This window comes from Leptonychotes weddellii, chromosome 5 (assembly GCF_054177405.1).
Source record: "Leptonychotes weddellii isolate Sample4059 chromosome 5, ASM5417740v2, whole genome shotgun sequence".
NCBI classification, from domain to species: Eukaryota; Metazoa; Chordata; class Mammalia; order Carnivora; family Phocidae; genus Leptonychotes; species Leptonychotes weddellii.
Window position 1 is genome coordinate 150130452 of NC_138373.1, and position 24737 is coordinate 150155188.

Here is a 24737-nt window from a genome sequence, read left to right on the forward strand (position 1 = left end):
CACCCAGAGTTTTTATTGGGGGCCAGGCATGTAGGCACCCTCTGCCCAGCATATACCAAACTTGCAGACGCCCAAAACAAAAGTAGGTGTTCAGCATAACCCACGGTATTTGTACAGTTTAGGCTCAGTGAGCCACTCTCATCAGGGAATAGCAGGAACCCTCCAGAAACCCAAGTTCCCAGACACCAGCCAAAAGCCAAACCTGCAAGCAGGCCTTGTAAAGGATCACAGTCCCAATCCTGATGTGTTAACTTTTCTGCATGGGGAATGACACCTTCCTCCCCATTTCTGTTTTTGAAGTGATCCAGGAAATGGGTTTTCGTGCCTCAGACCCAGATGTGTAGAGAAAAATCTAGTTTACTATGGAGACCATCTCAACAAGTTTCCTAGAGAATGACCTTGAGCTAGGCACGGGCCAAAGGGCAACAGGGGGGCTGGTTCCAAGAGTCCTGAGAGCACAAGACTGGCAGGTCTGGCCCTGAGCTGGCCACTAACTCAAGTTCCAACTTTGTCAAGCATGTCCCAGAAATGAGCCTCGGTTTCCACTTCAATGAAAGGAAGGCGTTGGATTTCACCTGCGAGCTTTCGCTGCGTAACAAACCACCCCAAAAGTTGGTGGCTCAAAACAGCAAACATTTGTTATTTCTCACAGTGCTATGGGACAGCCATGAGGGTGGGACTCCACTTAGTGGTCCTTCTCCCACTGTTGCCCAGGCTCATTCATGAGGCTGCAACCACGTGGCAGTCAGGACGGCTGGGCCTTTCTCCACATGGCCTCCCATTCCCCAGCAGGCTAGCCCAGGCTAGTTCCCATGGAAACTGGGCAGGCAGGTGGCCAGAGAGAGACACAGCCCAGCCCAAATTCAAGGGGCAGAGAAATAGACTCCACCTCTTGATGGGCGGAGTGGCAGGGTAGCCTTGCAAAGGGGGGTGCACACAGAGAAGGGTGGAAAATGTAGCCAGCTTTGGCATCAACCACACTATCCCCTATGTTCCTTTCCTTCCTTCCTTCCTTCCTTCCTTCCTTCCTTCCTTCCTTCCTTCATTGCTCTTACCAGACATGGAGACACGGAGGTGACCTTGTCCTCATGGGGCCCCCTACAGCCTGGTAGGGAAACAGATGAAGAAATCAATGGGTGCCACAAAAAGTTACACCGAGTGAGCATTTATTTTATAGATATTTCTTTACACAAGACTTTTTTCCACAAAGAAATTGGATCAGCCTGCCAGAAAGGCACAAGCAAGAACATTGGGATCCAGAAAGAAAATCGAAACCAAAAGGGAAAGGAGATAGTGCTCATTGAGGACCCACTATCCCAAGCATCCTACGCACATTCTCTCCCACCCTCTTTTCTGTAACCCTGAGGTGAGCATTATCATTCCCTTTTATAGGTAAGTAAACTGTGGCTCATTGCAGATAAGTGGCCTTGCCCGAGTTCTCACGGGTCCCGAGTGGCAGAGCGGAGAGTCACACAGCTGAGTCTGGTCCCGAAGTCCATATGCTACAGTAGGGCAGCTGTAAAGGAGCCTCAGATTTGCCTCTGAGTTTCCTAGCAGCCTGAGGGAAAAGAGAAACTAAACATATGATTGCCAATTGGTCACTAGATAGGAAAAAGCCAGACATGTCATGGAGGGAAAGCAAAGCCTTTCCTAGCACTGAATCCCTTTTCATTTTCCCAAGCGAGAGTAGACAAAAGAGAGCTTGTAGTGTAGAATCTTTGGGGCCCAGCTGTCCAAAGGTGGGCTTATATCTGGGGAGGTCGCTAAGTAAATGGCCCACTGTCCCCTGGAGAAGACTGTGGCCCCCGGCAGCCATCATTCACTGCGTGCGCGCGCACACGCACGCGCGCGTGTGTGTGTGTGTGTCTGTCTGTCTGTCTCACTTTCTCTTTTTATCCCCCAACCCCTCCCTTTGCCCCTGTTGTCTCTAAATCTCCCTTGCCCGCACCCAAAAATGCAAAGAGTCCCTGAGACACGAAACTGCTGGTTTTAGGAAGTGCCACTGTGTCAAGAGCCTGCACACCAGATCCCAGCAGACAGACTGACTTCCTCCCCACACGGGGCTGGGCGGGGCCGCCCGGAAGCGGCCTGCTGTAGCCGAGGTGACACATCTCTGCCCCGCCAGCTCCAGCAGCAGCTGGGTCAGCAGGAACGGCAGTACAGGCCACCCTTCCCCAGGGCCTCAGAATGGACCTCTGCCACCCAGGTAAGCACCTGGGGCCAACCTCTCTGGGCCTCAGTTTCCTCTTCTGTAAGATGGGGACAATAGTGCCTGCTTTTGCAGGATCCTGGAAGGAATCAATTAATAAGTAGATGTAAGACAGGTGGGAAACGCAGAAGGAAGCAACAAATGTTTATGAGCTCAGGCTGGGTGCCAAGCTGTGCTCCAGGAGCTGGGAGTCCAGTGAACAAAGCAGGCCCTGTCCCTGCCCTCCTGAGCTCACGCTCCAGACGGGGAGACAGACAGTAAAGGTATTAATGTAATATGTCAGGAGGTGACAAGCAGGAGGAAGAATAGCCAAGTAGGTAAGGATGATGGGAGAAGGTGGTCGAGAAGGGCTCAGGAGGAGACACCATTTGGGCAGAGGCCTGGAGGAGGGAGGGAGTGATCCATATGGGTTTCTGGGGAAGGAATATTCCCGGGGGAAGGAACCGTCAGTGCAAGAAAGGTTGCTCGAGGTGAAGATGATGATGTTGGTGACATGGCTGTCTGGGCAGCACAAGGGCCCTGAAGCTCCATTTGGCCTTTGGGGATGGGGGGGTGAGGGCTGCCTTTAGGGAGGCTGAGGCCACCGCCTAGAGCGCCAGTGGAGGAGGGCCAGGGAGGAGCAGCAGAGAACCAGGGCTGAGACCCTCCCCAATGAGCAGGACCGTGTGTCCGGGGGGAAAGAGGAGAGGCACAGTCTGCACAGCTGGGAGGGGAGAGAACAGGATGGTGCTGCGTTTCTGCAAGGCACGGAGAAGAAGTGGGACAAAGCCTCTGTGCCCCATGTTCAGAATATCCCAGCATTGCCTGGAAGTCCAGAAGCCGAGCGCGGCCAGGAGCTGTCCAGGTCCCCAGGTTCAGATGACATCCACCCTGTGAGCAACAGAGCCCTTTCTTCAAACAAAACCTAACACGGAGCGGTCTGACCCCGCCCCCCAGGCCTCCCGGGCCCTGCGGGCTCTGGGGAACCCAGTCAGAGAACCACCCATCCCTTTCAACTGCCTTTCGGCTTTTGGTGGCAGGTGGCTCACAGACTGGGCGGGCTCCAGGAGCATGTCTTAGGTGGTGCCTAGAAGACAAGAGGGGACCCAGCGAGGAGCAGCGCCGGGCTCAAGGTCACTCAGCAGATACGAGGCGACAGGAGCGAGGGAGGTCATGTCCGCACACACTGCCTGGCTTCCCACCCTTCTTACCTTGTTCTTTCGGGGCTTCACAGACTGAGTCCTTCAGAACAGGGATGGTTGTCTCCACAATGAGGAAATGGAGGCTCCCAGAGGTGAACTAGAGGAGAAGGCTGACTTGCTTGACGTCAGAGGGCCAGAGCAGGGACAAGAGCCTGCAAGGAGAGCCACGGGTTAGCCTGGGCTGTGGGAGACGGGAGGCCAGAAGCTGGGGTGCTGCTCTGCTTTAGGCTGGCCCTGGGGAAAAGTGGACTGAGTAAAGTCAATGCAGGTGGTGTGTTGGGAGGTCTGAGATCTCCGTGGATTGGTCCATCCATTCATTCATTCATTCATGCTGTCAACAGTCCTCCTGTGTGCAGGTCCTGTGCTGGGCAGTGTTGGGGACAGCAGTGACCCCGCTGTAGGCCCAGCCGTGGGGGAGCTGCTGGTCCAGGATGTGGGGGAAGGGAAGACAGATCCTGCAGCACAATGACCCAGGGCCCATGAGGAAGCGACTCCTTCCACCTGGGAGGGGGAGAGCCAGGAAAACTTCCTGGAGGAGTCAGAGGGAGGGAAGGAAGGTCATCCTCCATTACCCAGAGTGGGTCTTAATCAAAGCTCCTCCACAGCCAGGTGACTTCCCCTCTCTGAGCTCAGATTCATCATCTGTCAGTGGGCACCATCCTCCCGGTCCGAGCTGGGAGAGTAAGTAGGAACTGGGAGTCAGCCCCACCTGGCTCAGGTCCCAGCTCGGCACCAACCCACCCTTGGCCGTGATGGGCCTTTTCCTTCTTTTTTTTTTTTTTTTTAAAGATTTTATTTATTGAGCGAGATAGTGATAGAGAGAGAGCATGAGAGGGGGAGAGTCAGAGGGAGAAGCAGACTCCCCGCTGAGCAGGGAGCCCGATGCGGGACTCGATCCCGGGACTCCAGGATCATGACCTGAGCCGAAGGCAGTCGCTTAAACAACTGAGCCACCCAGGCACCCCAGGCCTTTTCCCTCTGTGGGCTCTGGCTCCCCATCTGTACTGTAGACAGGATGGTGAGCAAGGTCCCCCAGGACAGCCTCCCCTCCTGCCGTGTGTTCTGCCCAGAAGCAGATCAGGCCCCTCCCCCAGGGCCTGCCGGGAAGGCTAGAGGTCCAGGCAGCAAAGCCCCTACGTGACCAAAGATAGCACCTTTGGGCTGGTGCAGGGAGGCTGGGCGTAGTCAAAAATAGACACAGCTTGGCTCTGGGGGTGGGGAGGAAGCCACACGACACCCACAGAGCCTCGGGGGCTGGGCCGGGGAGCAGCTCCGCCAGACACCCCCTCCTGCCCCCGTGCCCCTCATGCTGAGACTCTGAGGCACCTCTGCCCTCGGGGCCCCAGGATCGCACCCTCCTCCTGCCCTGGAAAGGGGAAGCAGGGCCAGCTGTTCTGGAAGCGGGGCTGCAAGCAGAACAATTTCTAAAAATACGATGGAAAAGAGGAAGGACAAAGGGGAAGTTGGGAGGAGCTGGGGAACGGGTCGGGGTGGGCACCAGGGCGCCCCCAGCTGGCCTGGGCAGCCCCAGCCTGCAGCGTGGGTGGGGTCCGTCGTCCACGGGCAGCCCTTGTGAGGTGGGAAGCTCAGAGCCAAGGGAGGAGTCAACAGAGTTCATGGTGGTGGCTTTGGTCCTTCTCCTTTTATTATTTGTTTGTAGTTTTATGTCTATTGTTATCAAAATGCGCCTTCCATGAGCTGCTCCGGTGTTTGAAACTCCAGCATCACCAGGCTCTCACTCTGTGTCCTTGTCACCCTCCCCGAAACATCTGTGCCCTCAGCTCTGAAATGGGGAGAAGTCCCCGCTTTGAAACACGGAGGTGAAGGGTTGGAAGGTGGGGTGCTTCCCGTGATTGTCGGGACAGCACAGGGGTCAGAATCCTGCCAGAAGGGGACAGGGGACAGGGAGGATCCATGAGCATGCCTGTCAAACCCCAAAAGAAGCTCTGTGAAGAAAGAAGGCAAAACAGCCCCCTCCCCACCCCCACACCACCCCACTCTCCCGAGAACACTCTCCACCCACACCTGTACCTCAGTATCCCCAGCTCGAGGAAGTTGGCTTGGTTTTCTCTCTCACCCCCCCAGAAAGGGAAAGAGGAACCGACTGTGGGCATCATTCCGCATCTGGCCTTCATTCTCAAACACATCGTCATGGTCAGCATTTCCATGTCAGGACCACCAGGGCTAGTGTCTGATGGGGCTTTGATGATTTGCATGAAAGTATCTGGCATCAGAAGATCCCCATCCGGGCGGTGGCCTCGGAGTCCTAGCTGGGCCTGGGTGTCACCACTCTCCAGCTGTGTCACCTCGGGCAGGTCACTGGACCTCTCTGAGCCTCGGGTGCCGCACGTATAGAATGAGATCAGACAGACCTTCCTCCGGAGCTGTCGTCGGGATCCAAAGGGATAGAGGACAGCGAGAGCCCGGAGCCCACAGGGCCTGGCACATAGTAGGGGCCCCAGCAGCGTGCTGCCCCCAACAGATAGCTTAGCTTGTTTACTGAGCAGATCCCGGAACCACTGCGGAGACAGGAGGGACGTGAGGGAGAGGCCCAGACACCGCACCGGAGGGCACCTGAGAGGGGAGAGGATGAGTGGGAGCTACCAGGCCGAGGGGAGAAGGAAAGGCATTACAGACGTGGGGAGGGCCCACGTGGGAGCAAGCGGAGGACATCCAGGAGGCCGAGGGCCGGGGCAAGGACAGTGCGGCGTGCGCTGAGGATGGCGCTGTGCCTGCGGGACTGGTGGGCCCTGGGCAGATTTGGGGTCTTATCCCCAGCACAGGGAGACTGGATTGGAGGTGCCGAGTGGAGGCAGGGAGACACAGGGATGCCCTGCAGTCATCCAGGGCCGAGCCTGTGGTCTGCATGGGAGTGGGGCGGGGCCGTGGGAACAAAGGGGATGGGCAGGGCGTGGCGGTGGGGAGACTTGAGGGAGAGAGAGCAAGAGAGCACTGCGTGTCACGTGTCTGCTGGGGTCCTGGCCACTTCCAGGAGCTGTAAGGATTAAAAGGCACAATTTATACAGAGCTACTGGCATAAAGTAGGGGTTTTTGAGCTGAAGGTTAATGGGCCTCTTGCTTTGTCCCCTGGTATAAGGGCCACCTCCCCCCTCCTCTCTGGAAGCCAGGCTCTCTAGGCCTGCCGAGCTCGGAGTTGCAGGGACAGAAAGGAAAATTCCCAAATGGGGGTCACCAGGAGGCGGGTACACGGAGTCACTCCTCCTTGTGCCTGGATCTGTGTCGGTGACCTGTTGGGGACAGAGCACCACTAAGGGTCGTTGGCTTAGGGTGTGTACTGCATCCGGGTGGACGGTGCCTGGTCCAAGCAGGATGTCGGCTCCAAGCTGGTGTGTCTGCTGCACCTTCAAGAAGCTGTGCCTTCGCTCCATCGGGCTGGCAGCCTCTGGGGGCGAAGTGCCTGAGAGGACCAGCAGGGCCAGGGCCGTATTCTCCTCCCACACCGGCTTCTCTGTAAATAGGGTCCCTTGAGGGCCGCCTGGGTGGCTCAGTCGTTAAGCGCCTGCCTTCGGCTCAGGTCATGATCCCAGGGTCCTGGGATCGAGCCCCGCATCGGGCTCCCTGCTTTGCGGGAGGCCTGCTTCTCCCTCTCCCACTCCCCCTGCTTGTGTTCCCTCTCTCACTGTGTCTCTCTGTGTCAAATAAATAAATAAAATCTTTTTAAAAAAAGTTCTCTCTGTTTGCCAAACTATGGAAAGAGCCCAGATGTCCATCGGCAGATGAATAGATAAAGAAGATGTGGTATATATATGTACAATGGAATATTACTCAGCCAACAAAAAAATGAAATCTTGCCATTTGCAATGATGTGGATGGAACTAGAAGGTATTATGCTAAGTGAAATAACTCAATCAGAGAAAGACAATTATATGATTTCACTCATATGTGAAATTTGAGAAACAAAACAGAGGAACATAGAGGAAGGGAGGGAAAAATAAAACAAGACGAAATCAGAGAGGGAGACAAACCATAAGAGACTCTTAACCATAGGAAACAAACTGAGGACTGCTGGAGGGGAGGGGGTTGGGAGTTGGGGTAACTGGGTGATGGGCATTAAGGAGGGCATGTGATGTAATGAGCACTGGGTGCTATGTACAACTGATGAATCAGTTAACTCTACCTCTGACACTAATAATACATGGTACATTAACTAAATGAATTTAAATAAAACTTAAAAGATATTCTCTCTGCTTTCATTTGAGAAGGATAATGTCTGTCCTTAGAAAACCTTAAAGAAATGTGAGCAGGTATTCCGTAAAGCTAGGACTTAAAGGGTCGGGGAGTGTATGGATAGGCAGACAGGCATGCCAGGGTGGAGGATCTGCATGAGCAAACGTGGGGAAATAAGACAGAGACAGTTTGGGGACAGTGAGGAGCTGGTAAGGGGACTGTCAGGCTCTTAATGAGAATAGTGGGGAATAAGGCTGGCTGGGAAGGCCAGGATCAGGATGAGAACTTTTCTCTCTAAGTAGTAGGGAGTCCTTGGGGATTTTGACTGGGTGAGCGTTGTGGATGGAACAGGATGCATGATGGGTTAGAGGTGGGTCGCTGACCCCAGTGTGGCACCTTGCACAGAATACCAGCACACACATGTCTCCCTTCATTCATTTCCAGGTGATGAGGAAGGAACCCAGGCTTTGTAGCCAGCCCAATCCAAGTCCCACTCTGGCTCAGCGGCTTGTCCCTGTGCAACCCTGAGCAGGTCACCTCATCTCTCTGAGCCTCAGTGTCTAGAGCAGGGACTGTGAATTGTCCCCCAAAACCCAATCTCCCCATCTTACATAATAAGGGTATCAGGACCACCATACTAAAGGCTCATTTCCCAGCTTCCCTTGCAGCTAGGTGTGGTCATGTGACTACTTCTGGCCAATGCCATGTGAGACAAAATGATACACCACTTCCTGGTTGTGCAAATAAGTAAGTGGATAAATGATAAACACGGGATCCAGGGAAAGAGTAAATGAAAGTTCCAAGGAAGGACAAATGCCTCCAGCAAGTATTCTGAGTACCTGCTATGCGTCGGGTTCTTTCTAGGGGCTGAGCAGTGAGCAAAATTGTTGATGTGTCTGCTCTCATGGTGCTGGGAGTATAATGAGTAGAACAGAAAAGATGCAAATAAACAAAATGGTTTCAAGGAGTCTGTACCGGAAGGGTACAAAGCTGGGTAGGAAGGGAAGGTAGAGGAAGGGCCTGCTTTAGAGAAGGTAGTCAGGGAAGGCCTCCTGGAGGAGGTGACATCTGGACCAAAGCCTGAGTGATGAGGGCAAGCAAGCCATGGGTTTCTGGAAGGAAGAGGGCCCTGGCAGAAGCAAGAGCTAGCCTGTGTGGCTGGAGGGGAGTGATGGAGGGGAGGGTGGTGAACGGGCCAGTGACCACTGGTTCTTCTCTCTCCAGACCCAGCAGAGCTGAGCAGCGGGGAGACAGAGGAGCTGCAGCGGATCAAGTGGCACCGGAAGCAGCTTCTGGAAGACATCCAGGTGTGTGCACACTCACACACTCACACTCACAAACGTGCGTGCGCATGTCTACACACACATTCATGCTGACACACCTTCCAAGCACACCCACCCAGAAGCAAACACTCCTACACGCTCACACACCTCCCCACTCCTGACCGAGGCTGGTCGGACAGCAGGGCCAGGCTCCAGCCCACACGTGGCCTCGGCCCCGGCCCCCAGGAGTGGGGAGACCAGAATCCCAGGGGGACTCCCCACTGCCGGGCCCAGCTGCCAGGACCCGGAGAGAGCCAGGAGCGTGGGGGAGGGAAGGGGGCAATTGGCTAAGCACCTACTGTGTATAGAGCCCCGCCCAGTGCTCTCTACACTTCACAGCACGGCAGGCTCTACTCCCATCCGTGTGGCCCCCATCAGGCCTCACCTCCACGCTGGGCCTCAGTTTCAGCCCCTCTAAAACTTAAACCATTTTGTCAAGATAACACCGGTATGTGCCCGGCACTCGCCAATGCACCAGTTGCTCAAACATTCACCCATGTGATTTTTAGCCCCCTGTGAGGCAGGCCCTGGTTCTGTTCCTGGAATGTGCCAGGCTCCGTCCTGCCCCTGGGCCTTTGCACTCACAGTTCCCATAGCCTGGGACTCTCCCAAGCTCTCCTCGTGGCACCTCAGTCTCATGACTTCACTGTCAGCTCGAATGCTGCCTCCTAGAGACTGCCCTGACCCTGACCGCCCGGCTGGGGTTGCGAGGACCCCACCCCCACCCCACACACATCTACCCTAAGAAAGTTGAAGATACAGAATCATTCACTCAGCAGGTATGTTCTCGAGACCTACCACGTGCCATGCTCCTTCTGTACCATGACTCCGATCATTTTCCTTTTTTTTTTTATTTGAGTAGCATTGACACGCACTGTTCCATTAGTTTCGGGTGTATGACATGGTGATTGGACGAGCCTATCCCTTACGCCGTGCTCACCACAGTGTAGCTACTCAGATCATTTTCTGCACAGTCATTTCATTTGCCCATGGCCCCATGATCCCAACCCCACCCAACTGGGAGCTCCACAAAAGCTTAGGTTTCTCTTGCCCACCATCATACCCCAACTCAATAGTCAAAGCATAGTAAGTGCTCAATTAGTAATTACAAGTGAATCACGGGGAAGTCGCTCAGTGACTTGGCCAAGATCATCACATGGGCAGACGCTGACTGGGCTCAGGTCTAGTCTCCAGGCCCCCATGCTGCCCCTGGGTTCCCGGACAAGCCTGGGGAACCACGCTCATGCCACAGATTGCAGGGAAAGGTGAGGAGGGGCTGGGCTGGGTTCTAGGGGCTCTTGCCAGGGACTCATGTTGCTGCTCCGCAAGGGGTTGCTGGACAAGCCGCCACTCTGCTATCTGCCCAGGGGTTGTGGTTGGCGTAATTAGGGGGTCCTCTTCCCCTGGGTACCTCCTGCAGGGTCAAGATGAAAAAGGCTGGAGGGGAGTGGGGAAAGCACAGACTTGGAATCAGACCTTGGACATGTCACGTCACCTCTCTGCACCTCAGCGTCCTCTTCTGTAAATTCCACTGGGATTACAAGGTCCCTGAGAAGAGGGCCTGCACTCTCTGGTACCCTGGTGTACCCATGACTCCTGGCCCATAGTGGGCACGGAGTCAAGGGCGAATGGCAGAGTCACTGGATGTGGGATGGAAGCCAGAGAGGAGTGTCTAAAAGGCAGGAGACACCACAGCTACAGAGGGGAGAAGGAAGGCTGGAAATAGAATGGGGGGAAGGGTGGGGACTTGGGGACTACCTCCCCCAAGACAGGGGCCTTTGGGGAATTGGATATCAACAGGCAATAGGTTGGGTTGGGATTGTGAGGATAAGAAATATCTGGGAAAGTGGTCTGTCAGGGGTAGGGGCACTCAGTGGCAGCTCCGTGGAGTCAGCGGTCACGCCCAGGGGTGCAAGTGGGTGTGGGGGAGGGTGTTCGGGAATCTCTTTCCGTCCCACCCTCCATCCCTGACTTTCCCGCCCTGTCGTGCCCCCTGCCACCCCACAGAAGCTGAAAGACGAGATCGCAGATGTGTTTGCCCAGATTGACTGCTTCGAGACCACGGAGGAGAGGTGAGGGGCCGGGCCAGGGGACACTGAGAAGCTGCCACGGTGGCTTCCCAAAGATGTCACACCCCAGGAATGAGCATGAGGGAGCAAGGGGCCATGCGTGGGGCTAGGGCCCTGGTGAAACCAGGGGTCGGCCTGGAGGAGGCGGCAGTGGAGGTGAGATAGGAACAGGGAGGACCCTAGACTCCATCGCGTGGTCTGGTCTGGTCCTTACTTCCAACGGCCCCCTCTTTTGAGAGACACCCCACCCTCAACCCCTCCACCCAAAGTCTCTCCCAACCCACCCTGACCCAGCCCCTAATCAGTCGCTGGCTGCGAGCATCATGGGATGGGCCGGGAGAAGGGGAGTTCAGCCCCAAGGAGGAGGACCAGGAGCCAAGGGCCTCACAGGGACCAGAACCTGGCCGTGGCAAGGCCAAGGCTGGCCCACCTCATTCCACCCATAGGGTGTCATCCACACGCCCCTCCTGTGGGAAGACTCCCACTGGCTCTGTGACCTGGGGCTGGTCCCCTTCCCTCCCTGGGCCTCAGTTTCCCCACTTGTGGAGAATAAGAATCTTGGTTCAGGAGCGCCTGGGTGGCTCAGTCAGTTAAGCGTCTGCCTTCAGTTCAGGTCATGATCCCAAGGTCCAGGGATCGAGCCCCAGTTTGGGGTCCCGGCTCAGTGGGGAGTCTCCTTCTCCCTCTGCCTCTGCCCGCACCCCCCCCCCCGCCGCGACTGCTCATGCTTTCTCTTGTTCTCTCTCTCAAAAAAAAAAAAGAGAGAGAGAGAGAGAATGTTGGTCCCTACATAATCCCCTAAGGCCTCAGACACTGACTGCTACAACTTTGTCTCAGGAAATCAGCCCTGCCCCTGCCACCCCTTGGTCTCCGATCACCTTTCTAGCCCCACACACCAATCACACAGGCAAGCATGGGCACGCACGTGGCTGCCCTGGGTCTGCAGAGGCCTTGTTCCAGCTCCAACAATAACACACATTTACAGAGCACCTACCACCGAGCTATTTTGAACGCTTTCACCTCTCCACAATGCTGGGAGGCAAGTGATGGTGTCATCCCCATTTTACAGAGGAGAAAACTGAGTCCCAGAGAGATAAATGATTCACCTTATGTGGCTCAGCCAACAAAGTAGTGGAGTGGGATTTGCACCAGGAGTCCAGCTCCAGAGCCCGTGCCCTCACCCCCAGCCTCCCTGTTATCCTGCACAAGCCCCTCTAAATGCTCTCCCTGGAGCAACTCTGGGCTCCCAAGGCCATGGCTCCAGAGCTGGTTAAAATGCTGGCACTGGGCCCATCGGAAGAGTCTGATTTAGTAGCTCTGGGAGGGGCCCAGATCCTGCATTTCTCGTGCTCTCCCAGGTGATTCCGATGCAGGGTATGAGGACCCCACTTGGAGGCTCTTGGGGAATATTGGTTCTAGCTGAGCAAAGCATCCTTGGGGCTTGGAGGGGGTGCCCTGGGGTCCTGGGGGCAGTCCAGCCTGACATCTTTGTGTCTACAGCCGGTTGGTGCAGAAGGAGAAGGAGCTATGCATCGGGCGTAAGAAGTTCAATATGGACCCCATGAAGGTAGGCAGTTGTGGGGGGCTCAGGTGGTCCTGGGGCCAGGGGAGCTACAGGCTGGACACCTTCACAATGGCCTCTTGCTCCCCTCAACTGACAATTACCCACCTTATAAATGAGGAAATTGAGGCCCAGCAGAGCTCAGTACCTGTCCAGTGTCCCACAGTCCATCAGGGCTGAAGGGCTCTGTCACCCCATAGCATAGTATGAGGTGGGAGCCAGGAGGATGTGGGGACATTGCGTGAAGCCCACAGACTTGGAGTCCGCTGGCTGAGCCTCCGCTTCCTCCTTTGTGAGTAGGTCTTTGGACAGTGGGGCCCTTAGATCCTGGGGCTCAGTCTCCAGAAGTGTCTTCCAGCCTCTCTGACAGGGGAAGCCAGTCTGGGGCCCCTGGCACGCAGCACCCAGGGCTTGCCCCTCCCCCACACCCCCCACACCCCCCCACCTTTCCCCCTGCCTCCGAGCAACCCCAGCCCCACCTCTGAGCCAGCTAGGTGGCAGCCGGTTCCCTTCCTGCTCGAACAAAGACAGGAGGAAGCCACAAGCTGACACACGGAGGTGGGGTCAGGGCAGCCAAGGGGTCCCTGGAAATTTACTGCCCTGGCTGAGAAGGCTGCCTCTTCCCCATCACAGTGTCACACACCGGTTCGCCTCCCTCGGACCCCGGCCCCATCCACACGGAACACACACACACACACACACACACACACCACAACGCATGCACACACACATGCACACTAACTCCTACTCCCACCAGAGCACCGGAGAGGGGCCCCTGAGGGGTCCCAGGACCTTCTGTCTGTCACTGAGAGCCTCCCCCCCACCTGCCCCCCATCTTCCAGTAACCTCTTCCCCAAGACAGACAGGGACACGAAGGAGCCCTCACAGAAAACCAGAGACCAACTCCTCAAACTCCCAAAATTGGACAGATTCTGAGTGCCGGGGCTGGTGGGGGGCAAGAGGTGTGTGTGATATCGTCAGATCAGAAAAGCAGTTTCACGTAGAAAGGGAAGGAAAGGCGCCACACCGGACACTGTCTCCCTCTGAGTGGTGGGATTCAGCCATTTCCTCTCCTTTGGATTTAGCTGGGTTTTTTCTGATTTTTATACAATGGACATAGATTATTTGTGAGAAAAAAAATAAAACACTATTTTTCAATATGAGTTTTAAGGGGACAAAAGAAATGTCTGAATCATTGAATCTTAAAGTTATAAATTCATAGAATCATTGAAGCATATAATCCTAGAGTTCAGACTGAAGGGGACCTGGGGAGACCATGGCGTGAACCTGGTTTGCAGAAATGCTATCTCTCTTTGCATGCCTCCAGTGATGGGGGACGCACCACCTTACCAAGTCAGCTTCTAAGGAGGACAGAACCTCCCAAAACAGTCTGTGCCTATGTCAGAATGCCAGGCCCCAGTGCCCCACCACCTGTCCCGCACTCTGGCCACGGAGGCCCCCTCCCTTCCTCCTCTCAGGCCAGCAGCTGTGTGGGGGCTGATCGTGGGCTCTGTGTACCCCCTCCAGGGCATCCAGTATCTCACTGAGCACAAATTGCTGACCCCCAACGTCCAGGACATCGCCCGGTTCCTGTACAAGGGCGAGGGCCTCAACAAGACGGCCATTGGCACCTACCTGGGGGAGAGGTAAGGTGGGGTGTGGCCTTAGGGAGATGGGGAATGAGGGTGTGCAGATGTGCACAGGTGTGTGTGCAGGTAAATGAGGGAATGAATTATGTTAGGGAAATCATAACTCTTGGGCTTGAGAGGAATAATTGATCACTCTCCTCCACCTTCTGAACCAAAGCCTGGCTTCCTTCCTTCCTTCATTCACTCATTTGTTTAACAAATAGATATTTTTTAGTATCTACCATGTGCCAGGCAGTATCTAATCCTTGAATTTACCCTAGTGAACAAGACAAACAAAACTCCTGCCCTCAGGGAGATAACATTAAAAGACAGATCCCAACATATGTAAAATATGTTAGAAAACTGCAAGTTCTTTGGAATGCAAATAAAGTAGGGAAGGGAGATGAGAACCACTAGGAACAAGGTCAAGGGTTGTGACTTTAAATATTATAGATAGGAAGGGTCTCGTGGAGGAAGGGTCACGTGGAGAAAGTGATGCTTGACACTTAAAGGGGGTAAGCAGTGAAGACATCTGGGGGAAGAACATTCCAAACAAAGGGAACAGCACATGCAAAGTCCTGGGGCAGAAGCATGCTCAAGGAACAGCAGGCTGGTGAGATTAGAAGAGACCAAGGGAGGGAAGAAGTAGTAGGTGACAAGGTGGGGCTCCATGGGAGGGTTCTGGGCAGAGGAGTGGTGAGAAAGGACCCCTCTGGCTGTTGGGGGTGCCAGGTGGGCTGTAAGTGACAAGAGGGGAGCTAGACCACCGACTCTCCTCCCAGGCTCCCCGGTGAACACATTCCTTCTCCTAAGAGAGCAGAGGATGCAGGTGGCAGAAAAGGGCAGAGCTTCCAGATTTGAGCTGGGAAGTGGGAAGAAATAGGAGTAGGCGTGGTTCTCTCCATTTTACGGATGAGGACACGGGGGCTTGGGGAGGTCCAGTGGCTTGAGTAGGGTCATCCAGGCAGGAAGTGACAGAGGAAGGACTTGACGCAGGGCAGGCTGCTCCGAAGCCAGGGCTCTCCTCCCGGGTGAACACACCATGGGGGGGTGTGGGGGATGATGTGAGCTCAGACAGAGGTGAGCAGACCAGAAGGTGGCTGGGTCCAGAAGGAGGACGTGGCTCCCGTCCCCCCTCCCCCCTAGCCCCCTCCAGGAGGTGGGTGCCAGCAAGTTCCCAAGTGCATGTGCCCTCCTTCCTGCCCTCTCCAGGGATCCCTTCAACCTGCAGGTCCTCCACGCCTTCGTGGACTGCCACGAATTTGCCAACCTCAACCTCGTGCAGGCCCTCAGGTGAGTGGTCTGGAGAGCAGGGCCCGGCCCCCGGGGGTGGCCCAGCCTGGGGCGGGGCAGGGGGATCAGGAGCCACACTCATGGCACAAAAGAGCATCACCCCTTGGTCTCTGATGCCTCTGATCACCTTCCTGCGGCCACTGCTCCTCGTGGTCTTACATTATTTCAGCCGTATTTGATTATCGTGACGACTGTTACTACTACTTCTGCTATTCCCACTACTTTTGAGATTAGTGTTACAGCGCAGTAGGTATTGCCTTTATTATGACATATTAAACTCTGGAGCCAGACTGCCCGGTTCATATCCCAGCTCTGCGACTCATCCCTGGGGCAAGGCTCTGTGCCTCAGTTTCTTCATCTGCCAAATGGGAATAATAATAGGACCAATTAGGGGCTCCTGGGCGGCGCAGTTATTTGAGCATCCAACTCTTGGTGTCGGCTCAGGACATGATCTCAGGGTCCTGGGATGGAGCCCCACGTCGGGTTTGCACTTAGCAGGGAGTCTGCTCAAGGTTCTTTCCCTCCCTCTCTGCCCCACCACCCCCCCGTTCCCTCTGTCAAATAAATAAATAAATCTTTAAAAAATAATAATAATAGGGGCTCCTGGGTGGCTCAGTTGGTTAAGGGTCTGCCTTAGGCTCAGGTCATGATCCCAGGGTCCTGGAGTCGGGACCCGTGTCTGGCGCCCTGCTCAGCGGGGAGTCTGCTTCTCCCCCTGCCTCTGCCCCTCCTCTTGCTCATGCTCTCTCTCACTTGCTCTCTCTCAAATAAATAAAATAAGTAATTAAATATTTAAAAATAAAGAAATAAAAATAATAATAATAACAGTACCAAATTCATAGGGCTGTACCAACTAAACAGAAAGTACTTAGAATTGGCTTAGTAAGCCTTGCTGCTATGAGTAATGCCTGGAAAATCAGCTCCCGAATGGGGGCATTTGATCTGGGCTTTGAAGGGTGATTAGGAGTTTGCAAGGCAGAGAAGGAAGAAGCCACTAGAACCCAAGCCATGTGGCCTACCCTCCAATTCCCACGCTCTTTAAGGGAGAGGGGTAAGTGCTCAGGAGTCTCCAATATTCAATCCTTCCTTCTTTTGCTCGTTACTGAGCAGTCCCTGGGCGCCCAGGCCGGGGTGAGGCCAGCGGGAGGTGTGAGAGGAGCAGTACAGACAGCCCTTGCCCTTGGGGAGCTCAGTTCGAAGCTCTGGAAGGGCTTAAGTTCACAGAACAGGAAGCCCAGCCAGCGGAAGGCACCTGCCCAGGGGTCCCCAGTCAGATCCCAGGGCAGACAGAGGCCCCCTCTGAGCTGAGGTGGAGGGGGCCACAAAAGGTTCTGGGCCCAGATGGGGAGGGGGGCACCACTCCACTTTGAAAGAAAAGGCACCTCCCCGAGCGCCTAGAGGACAGGGGCAGACTCTCCCATGTACAGAATAAAGACTAAGGCTAAGAGAGGCATAGCAGCTTATCCAGGGTCCCCCCCACCCCGTGCCACCGGGATCCCCACCCTCCGCCCCATTCCTCCCCCCAGACAGTTCCTGTGGAGCTTCCGGCTGCCAGGCGAGGCCCAGAAGATCGACCGGATGATGGAGACGTTTGCCACCCGATACTGCCTCTGCAACCCAGGCGTCTTCCAGTGCACAGGTGCCTGTATGGGAGGGGACGTGGGGCTGCGGGACCCCTCCGGAACTGCGGGCACATGCCCGCCCCACCCTCTCAGGTCCCCCCCCGAGCACCCAGACCCTGGGAGCCCAGGCTTCTTCTCTGAGTGCCAACGCTGGGCCAGTCCCTCTGCTGGACGCTTGTCAGGCAGGGCTGCCTCAGGGCCCGGTCCTTGGGAGAGGAGGCAGGAAATGATGCACAGTCCCCCTGGCTGAGGGCAGCGATGGCAGAGTCAGCCTATCCAGGACGGCTTCCCAGAGGCAGTGGGGTCTGAACAGGGCTTTAAAGGATGAATAGGAGTTCTCCAGCGGGTCAAGGTGGAGAAAGGACCTTTCGGGCAGGAGTTTTCATCAGGGCAAAGGCCAGAAGAAGGAAACACGCCGGGCAGGAGGTCGGGGGCACAGGGGTATAGAAAGATACCAGCAAAGATCAGTACCGCACACACCGCCCCGCCCCCAGCAGGGTGGACAAGAAGTCTTCGCGGCAGGCTTGTCCTGGCTTCTTCTCTGTACCTGAAGTTACCGCAGCAACAATAACGAATCCCATTTCTTGAGCGCTGCCTGTGCAAAGTCAGGTAATCCTTGCCTCCGCTCTGAGGTCAGCAGTGTTCTCCTCTCCGCGTCTAACACAGACTCCGAAAAGTGCCGTGGCTTGTCCATGGCTGTGTGAGCATAGTCAGGTCCCATGGAGCATCTGCCCTCTCTTGTAGTTGCCTATAAATTGGGGGTGTGTTTCTTTATCATTTGTCACCTCCACCAGTCTAAATACCCCACAGGGGTAGGGACCATATCAAATTTATTCACCAATGAATCCCCAGTGCACAGCATTTCATGGGTGCACAATAAATACTTATAGAAAGGACGGAATTTTAAAGCACCAGATTTAAATCACAGTCTAACTGCATCATTTTGTGGCCTTGGGCATGTAACTGAAGCTCCTTGTGCCTCAGTGCCCTGCTCTGTACGATGGGGTTAGTAAGGACACTTGCCTCACAGGGTTGTGGTGGGAATGGACAGCTATTAGGTGGTTCTGTTGGGTGCCACTGTTTTCAGGGGTAGAATCGTTGATGTCCTAGAGCATGACGATACCTCAGATTAAACCTCCTGATGTCACAGATGGAGAAGCCGAGGAGGTCAGGTACGTTCCCAAGGTCCACCAGGGAGTTGGGGACACAGCTGGACTTCTCTGGCTCTGGACCCAGAGCCTAAAACTGCCCCAGAGGAGCAATCACCTCCCTCCCAAATGCTCAGCCCGGCCTCGCCCCCAAGCCCATGAAAGTCTGAAGAATGGAACAGGAGCTTGGGCCCCAGGAGCCCCGCAATGCCGGCAAGATTGCCAAGCAGCACGTGACTAAGCCTTGAACAGTAGAGCCAACAATAAGTGTTCTCCGAGTTCTGAGGAGGCAGAGAACAGAGTGGGCAGGGAGGCTGGAAGAGCTCGGGGAGAGGCTTGAGCTCAAGCTGAAAGGGGAGGGTTGAGATGGGTAGCAAAGGGAAAGGGAGGGCGTGCCTGGCAGGGGGCCCAGCAGGAGTCAAAGTGCAGGGGTGGGAAGGCGTGGGAGGGGCTCAGGAGCGCGGCAGCGGAAGTTTCTTTGGAGCAGGGAGGCCTGTAAGAGCGGGGAGGAGGCCAGGCCTCGAATGCCAAGCTAGGACAGCATGGACCTTTGGGGTGTTGAGACAGCTGATTCTTGGCCCCTCAAAGCGGTCAGGGCAGAGGAGGCGAGAGTGACCAGGGCCAGGACTGTGACTGCTGTCCCATCTCGCAGACACCTGCTACGTCCTGTCCTTCTCCATCATCATGCTCAACACCAGCCTCCACAACCCCAATGTCCGGGACAGGCCGCCCTTCGAGCGCTTTGTGTCCATGAACCGAGGCATCAACGGTGGCGGTGACCTGCCTGAGGAGCAGCTGCGGGTAAGAGGAGCGCGACCTGACACTCCTGGTCCCCAGGCATCCGGGAAGGGCCCGTCTTTAGGTGGACAGTCCAAGAGGGGCTCCTCTGAGATAGACCACTCCAAGAGGGGGCTCTGAGATGGACCACCCAGGTTGGTGACTGTCTTGAATTGGGCCACCACCAAACGCATCGGTCCTGACATGGGCATTCCCAAGTGGCCCCCATCTTAAGGGGGATGTCTGCTGTAGACCACCCAGGAGGCCCTCCCAGACTTCATCCTTTGGGGAACTCTGGGCACCCATCAGTCGCACTTTCCAGAAAGGGCACCTCACACAACTCGGGTGTGTTGCTTGGAATCCCAGATTCTTAGAGTCTCTGCATGTCAGGGCTGAAAATCCTCAGACTCTGCTAAAAGCCTTCCCTCCTCCAGAGAGGGGGAAACTGAGGTCTTCCACAAGGCAGCTTGAGAGCCAAGCAGAACGCGGGCCTCCCCGTCTCTTCCTCAAACAGCCCCCACACTGCACCAGGCCCTGTGCCCGGCACGGGGCACCTGGGGATGAATCAACCACCCAGGCCAAGTTCAGGGTCTGGTGGGAAGATGATGCCTATGTGAATTATAGCCCCATGTGATCCATGCTGTACTAACTACGGGGACATAGCTGCAGAGACACAGAGGACATTACTGTCGCTCTCCTGGGGGCAGAGAAAGGAGGCCATCCTGGAAGACTTCACAGAGGAGAAGACTTTTGAACTGGGCCTTGAAGACTGAATGGGAGTCTTCACAGAGGGAAACAGGGAAAGGACAGTCCAGCAAAGGGAAACTGCCAGAACCCAGGCCTCGCCTGGCTGGGAAAGGGAGAAGGGTCCGCAGTGGCTGGCTGGGGGTGTGGGTATGTATGGATAGGGACAGGTTGGCAAGGTGGGGAAGGAGGCTTCGAATGAGCCTCAGGGGGTTGCCTGGTAACTATGGGCAACACGGAACTGGAACTGTTTTGTAAACACAGGAGTGAGCCGTAGAACCTGGTGCAGCAAAAATGAATTGACAGTTCATTTCCAGGACTAAAGATGCCCCAGAACTCAATAAAGCTCCCGTTGCCTCCTGGTGACAGCCTGGCAGGAGGGGAGGAGAAGGTGAGAACCCCACCCTCCCAGCTTAGCACCCCGCCAGGTCTGGGGGGAAGCCTGGGTCTGGAAGGACTTGGGCGCCCCTCCCTGTTTGAGAACGGCCACGCCCTTAGCCCACCCCCCTCCTCGGTCCCCAGAGGAGAAAGTTTATCATGGGGGTGGGGGTGGGGGGACCACAGCACAGAATGAGGCCTTGAGAGCTGGTTAGAGCTCGAGTCAAATCCCCGTCTGCCCCGTTTGTCTGTCGGTGACCTTGGGGAATGACTCACCCCCCCTCTCCAAGCCACCATTCTCTCAACCAGGATAATGACGCCTGCGTCACCGAGCTGCTGGGAGTAGCAATTTGTAAAAATGTAAAGGGCACAGCCCCTGCCAGGTACGGAGCACAGGGTCTAAATGGTGGCTGAGGTCACTATGAAGAATAACTAATAATAATTTTAAAACCCCAGCACTTAGCAAGATGCCCGAAATCTAAAATGCATTTGGGAATCAGTAAGTCCTCTCGTTGTGGTGCCAGTGACGGGAGGCTGGGCACACCTGGTCTGGCAGATAATGAGTTAATGGCACACCAGCGTTATTGCCTCAGCCCCCCAACCTCCCCCATGAGCCTTCTTGAACACCTCCCTCCTTGGGCATGTTTCCCAATTCAAGCCTTTTGTTAATAACAATGCGCTACATTTGTGTAGAGCTTGTAACTTTCTCCTCCTGGGGCTTTAGGGTCTAGTATCTCAATTTAAGGTCACACACTGCCTGGGAGGTCTGGGAAGGGTTTATTAGTCCCTTCCCAAGGTGCAAAGAGAACCACACAAGCCTGGTCCTTGCTGTTCGGGGCTTTTACCGCAGAAGTCTGGGGGGAAGCCTGGGTGCTGTGTGGTTGGGGGGGCATCTGCCTGCCTTCTCTCTGGGCCTCATCTTCCCTATAGGTAAAGCAAGACCTCACCTTTAAGCACCTTCAGATATTCAAAGTTTGTCACTTTGTGGAAAGATTCCCCATCGTGGTACTGGAGCTTGGGCCCTGCTGAGGACACATAATGCTTTTAAGCTGGGCAAGGCTTCAGAGAGATGCACTATGGGAGGCAGGGGACAGGCGGGTTGAGCCCGTCTTGCCCTGGCTATCCTGATAGGGATGAGGCAGAATGCCTAAGAGACCCAGGGCAAAGGTACAGGGTGTGGACTCAGAGGATAGGAGATCAAATCCTAGCTCTGCCCTTTATGGTTATGTGACCTTGAGTGTGAGCCTCAGTTTCTTCACCCGCAAAGTGGGCAGATGATGGTGCCCTCGGGTGGTTCTCCTGAGAAGCCGAGTTAACGCACTTCAAGCTCCTGGCACTTGACAGGCACCCAAGAAATGCCAAGAAGGGGGCCACTCACCTTGAAAGAGCTGCCCAGAGAGGGAGCTCAGGTGGAAGAGCGGAAAAAGGGAAGAGGCCAAGAAGGAGGGCTCTCCAGCCTCTGGTGTTATAGGTGGAGAAACTGAGGCTCAGGCAGGGGAACAATCTCCCAGTGCAGGGTATCTTCTGCTGTGGGCAGCCCTGGACCTCCTGGGTTTTTGTCCAAACATCTTCATCAGAACTGACCACATAACCGGGCCCAGTTCTGGGCACTCTATGTTCTCATTAACTCCTCCTGACACCCTTAGGCAGTGGGCACCCTTCCCAGTTCGCAGCAAAGGAAACCGACCTCCTAGAGCGGGAGCTGGCCAGGGGTCTCACAGTTTGTGAGGACATCAGATTCGAACCCATGCCTCTCTGACTCCAGGGCCCTTCCTTCAGCAGAGAGCAGAAGGCAGGATTTGGGGATGGAGGACTTGGCTGTGTTTCCCAGTTACCGGTTGCTTCCTGGCTAAAGGAATCTCAACTCGTGTAATGGAAAAGATCAGGGATCGATTTGGCTTCAGATCCTCCGGCTTCAGGCTCAGCTAGATCCAGGTGCTCAGTGAGGTCAGGACTCGATCTGGTCTCTCCATCTCTCTTTCCTCCATCTTGGCTTCCCTCCTAAACAGGCTCTCTTCAAGCTGCAGCAGAGACTGCCCAGGCAGCTTCAGGGTTCATTCTCACTTAGCAGCTAAAACTAAAGTCCCAGAACTAAGGCTTATTGGCTGGCTTGGGTCACACGTCCTCCCGGAACCAGGCACCGTGGCCAGCAGGAGGAAATGTTCTGATTGGCCAGATGGGAGTCATTCGCTCCTTCCTGGAGCCTGGGGCAGGGGGGCAGTGGGTGTGAACCCCCCTCAGCAACCTGGACAGAGAGTGTCTGGCGGGGAGCCCCCAGAGGAAAACCGGGGGCGGAGAGAGACAGAGACAAGACCAGCAGAACCGCTGGAAGGTGGCATCTACCCAGCCAGGTTTGGTGGCCACCAGCCCCCCACCCCGCCCCCGCTCAGGGGTGTTTACTTACAGGGGAGGGCTGGGGTTTACAAGGTGCAGGAACGGTAGATGAACCGAGCTGTTTCCTTTGTGGGGGGCAGAACGTGCAAGCTGATAGGCCACCCGCAGAAGCTGCCAGGGGGCCTCTTGTGGGTACCGCGGAGGATGAGACCCCCCTGTCTGGCCCCCTGCTTGCGTCCTGGGCCTCCCAAACGTTTGTCTGTGCTGACAGCTCTGCTGACAAGGCCTTTCTGCCACTCCCTTTGTTCGATCAGCCAGCACCACCTGGGAATTCCCAGGGCTGGGCCTGGGCAGGAGGGGCAATAGGGCTTCCCAGCTGCACTAGGGGTGCGGGGGTTCCAAAAAAGGGCCTGTGGTCCCTGCTTCTCCCTACGCCCACCCCAGCACAGCCAGGCTGAGCCAGGGATTCTGGAGTCCATCCGAAGCCACCTCCATCAAGCCCAGGAAAAGCTGCTTCTGGTGGGATTGTAACCATCCCCACCCCCACCCCACCCCGGAGCTATCGGGTCAGCAAAGACCTTTTAAAAACCAGCAAACACCATTTCTAAAACCTTAGGGGAATCCAACGGTACTTGTGAAATTTTTCATTTCAAATCTCAAGGAAACCATCGGAACAGCAGTATACACAAAGGCAACAGAAGGGAGCTAATTATCTTCGAGATGGAGATCCAGCATTGGGTCTGGTTTTAATAAGCTGAAACAGTTGAGAATGTTTTTCCAAACACTTGGAAACATGGGCAGGTTGATCACAGAACACAGGGCCCTGTGGCAGGCGGTTCAAAACACACCGGGATGACACTGCAGACAGGTCTCCGCCCTGGCTTGCATACCTCCAGTGACGGGGATCTCATTACCATACCAGGTTGCTCCATCCATATGCTAGCAGCTCTAACTGCTAGAAGGTCCTGCATGGAGAACTGAAATCTGCTTTCTGGGAACTCCCACCCCTGCGGCCACAGCCCACCTGGAATAGGTCCCTGCCCTTGAGAGCCAAGTTCGGCATCCCATGTTGAGTCTGTCCTTGGGCTGGGCTTCTTGACACAGGCAGTCAATCCCCATCTCCCTGGTCGCTCCTCCGTGTCCCCCTACCCAGGGTATACCTGGAAGTCTCTGCTACTGCAGCTAAGCAAAAGGGGGGCCCCCCTCCCCTCATGGATGTTACCTAAGGAGGCCCTGACTCTGGCTGCTCTGCCCCAGTGTGTGTGTGAGTATGTCTGAGCGTCTGTGTGTGCACACACAGGCAAACAGGTGTGGGGGTGTACAGGTCCCAGCCGAGTGTCCTTGTCGGCAACACTCTCAGACACTGGGGTGATGGTCTCTGACTCCCTCATCTGACCTGTAAGAGGGGTGCTGGGTGGCTGGGTGAAGGCCGAAGCTGTACTCCTCCCTCCCTCCTCTTCACCTTCCCCTAGACTTAGGGCAGGGAGGGGCTCTGACCCCTGTGTAGTCCATTTACCCCCCCCACCCCACCCCAGAACTCTGAGGGGTCAGCATCTTTCTCTCTATTTCTGCTGATGAGGACCAGCAGCTCAGATAGGTTGAGGAACATGCCCATGGTCACACAGCCAGCGAGTGACTAAGCTGAGACTTTAACCCAAATAGCCTGACGGCCAAAGCCAGTGCCCTTCTGGAATTCTAGCAACGGGGGCCGGGTGGGGGGAGGAAAGGGGGGGACCATCAACCGACTGGTCGGTAAAGAGTTGCCAACCTGTTTGAGGCCAGGCCCTGGGGGAGTCCTGGGGGTTGTGACACCCAGGCCTGCCCTGGGGGAGCGCCCCACCCAGTGGGGGAGACCCAGCCCAGCAAGCAGACAGGCATGGGCGAGGCAGCTGGGCACAGTCTCTCTGAGGAGCGGCCTCCGCGTGCGTGCACTACTCTGGCCACAGAGTGGGGAGACCTGGCGTGCAGTGGGGTTGGGGGCCCCAGCAGCCTGGGGGAAGCAGGGAGCGTTTCCAGGCCACACGGACCCAGCAGGGTCCAGGCTCCAGACTGGGATGGACATCACAGCCCGGTCTTCCCCTCCCTTCTCTGGGGACAGAACCTCTTTGACAGCATCAAGAGCGAACCCTTCTCCATCCCAGAGGACGACGGCAATGACCTCACTCACACCTTCTTCAACCCCGACCGCGAGGGCTGGCTGCTCAAACTGGGTGAGGCGCACACTCGGGCACACTTGGGCACGTGGCATGTGCGCTCAGACACATGCAAGCACACACCACACAC

The 24737-nt window shown here is 55.7% G+C and overlaps 1 protein-coding gene across 1 annotated transcript in view; it reads left to right on the top strand.

The window, feature by feature from the left end:
* Positions 1–2047: 2047 nt before the first annotated feature.
* The window catches only part of CYTH4 (cytohesin 4), a 28333-nt gene continuing 5643 nt past the window's right edge, over positions 2048–24737 (top strand). The window contains exons 1-9 of the mRNA XM_006742226.3: positions 2048–2206; positions 8803–8885; positions 10908–10972; positions 12470–12536; positions 14058–14176; positions 15371–15451; positions 16978–17090; positions 18874–19022; positions 24553–24664. Of these exons, the coding sequence (XP_006742289.1) occupies positions 2188–2206; positions 8803–8885; positions 10908–10972; positions 12470–12536; positions 14058–14176; positions 15371–15451; positions 16978–17090; positions 18874–19022; positions 24553–24664 (808 nt within the window). The 5' untranslated portion in view covers positions 2048–2187. The remainder of the gene's footprint in view (positions 2207–8802; positions 8886–10907; positions 10973–12469; positions 12537–14057; positions 14177–15370; positions 15452–16977; positions 17091–18873; positions 19023–24552; positions 24665–24737) is intronic.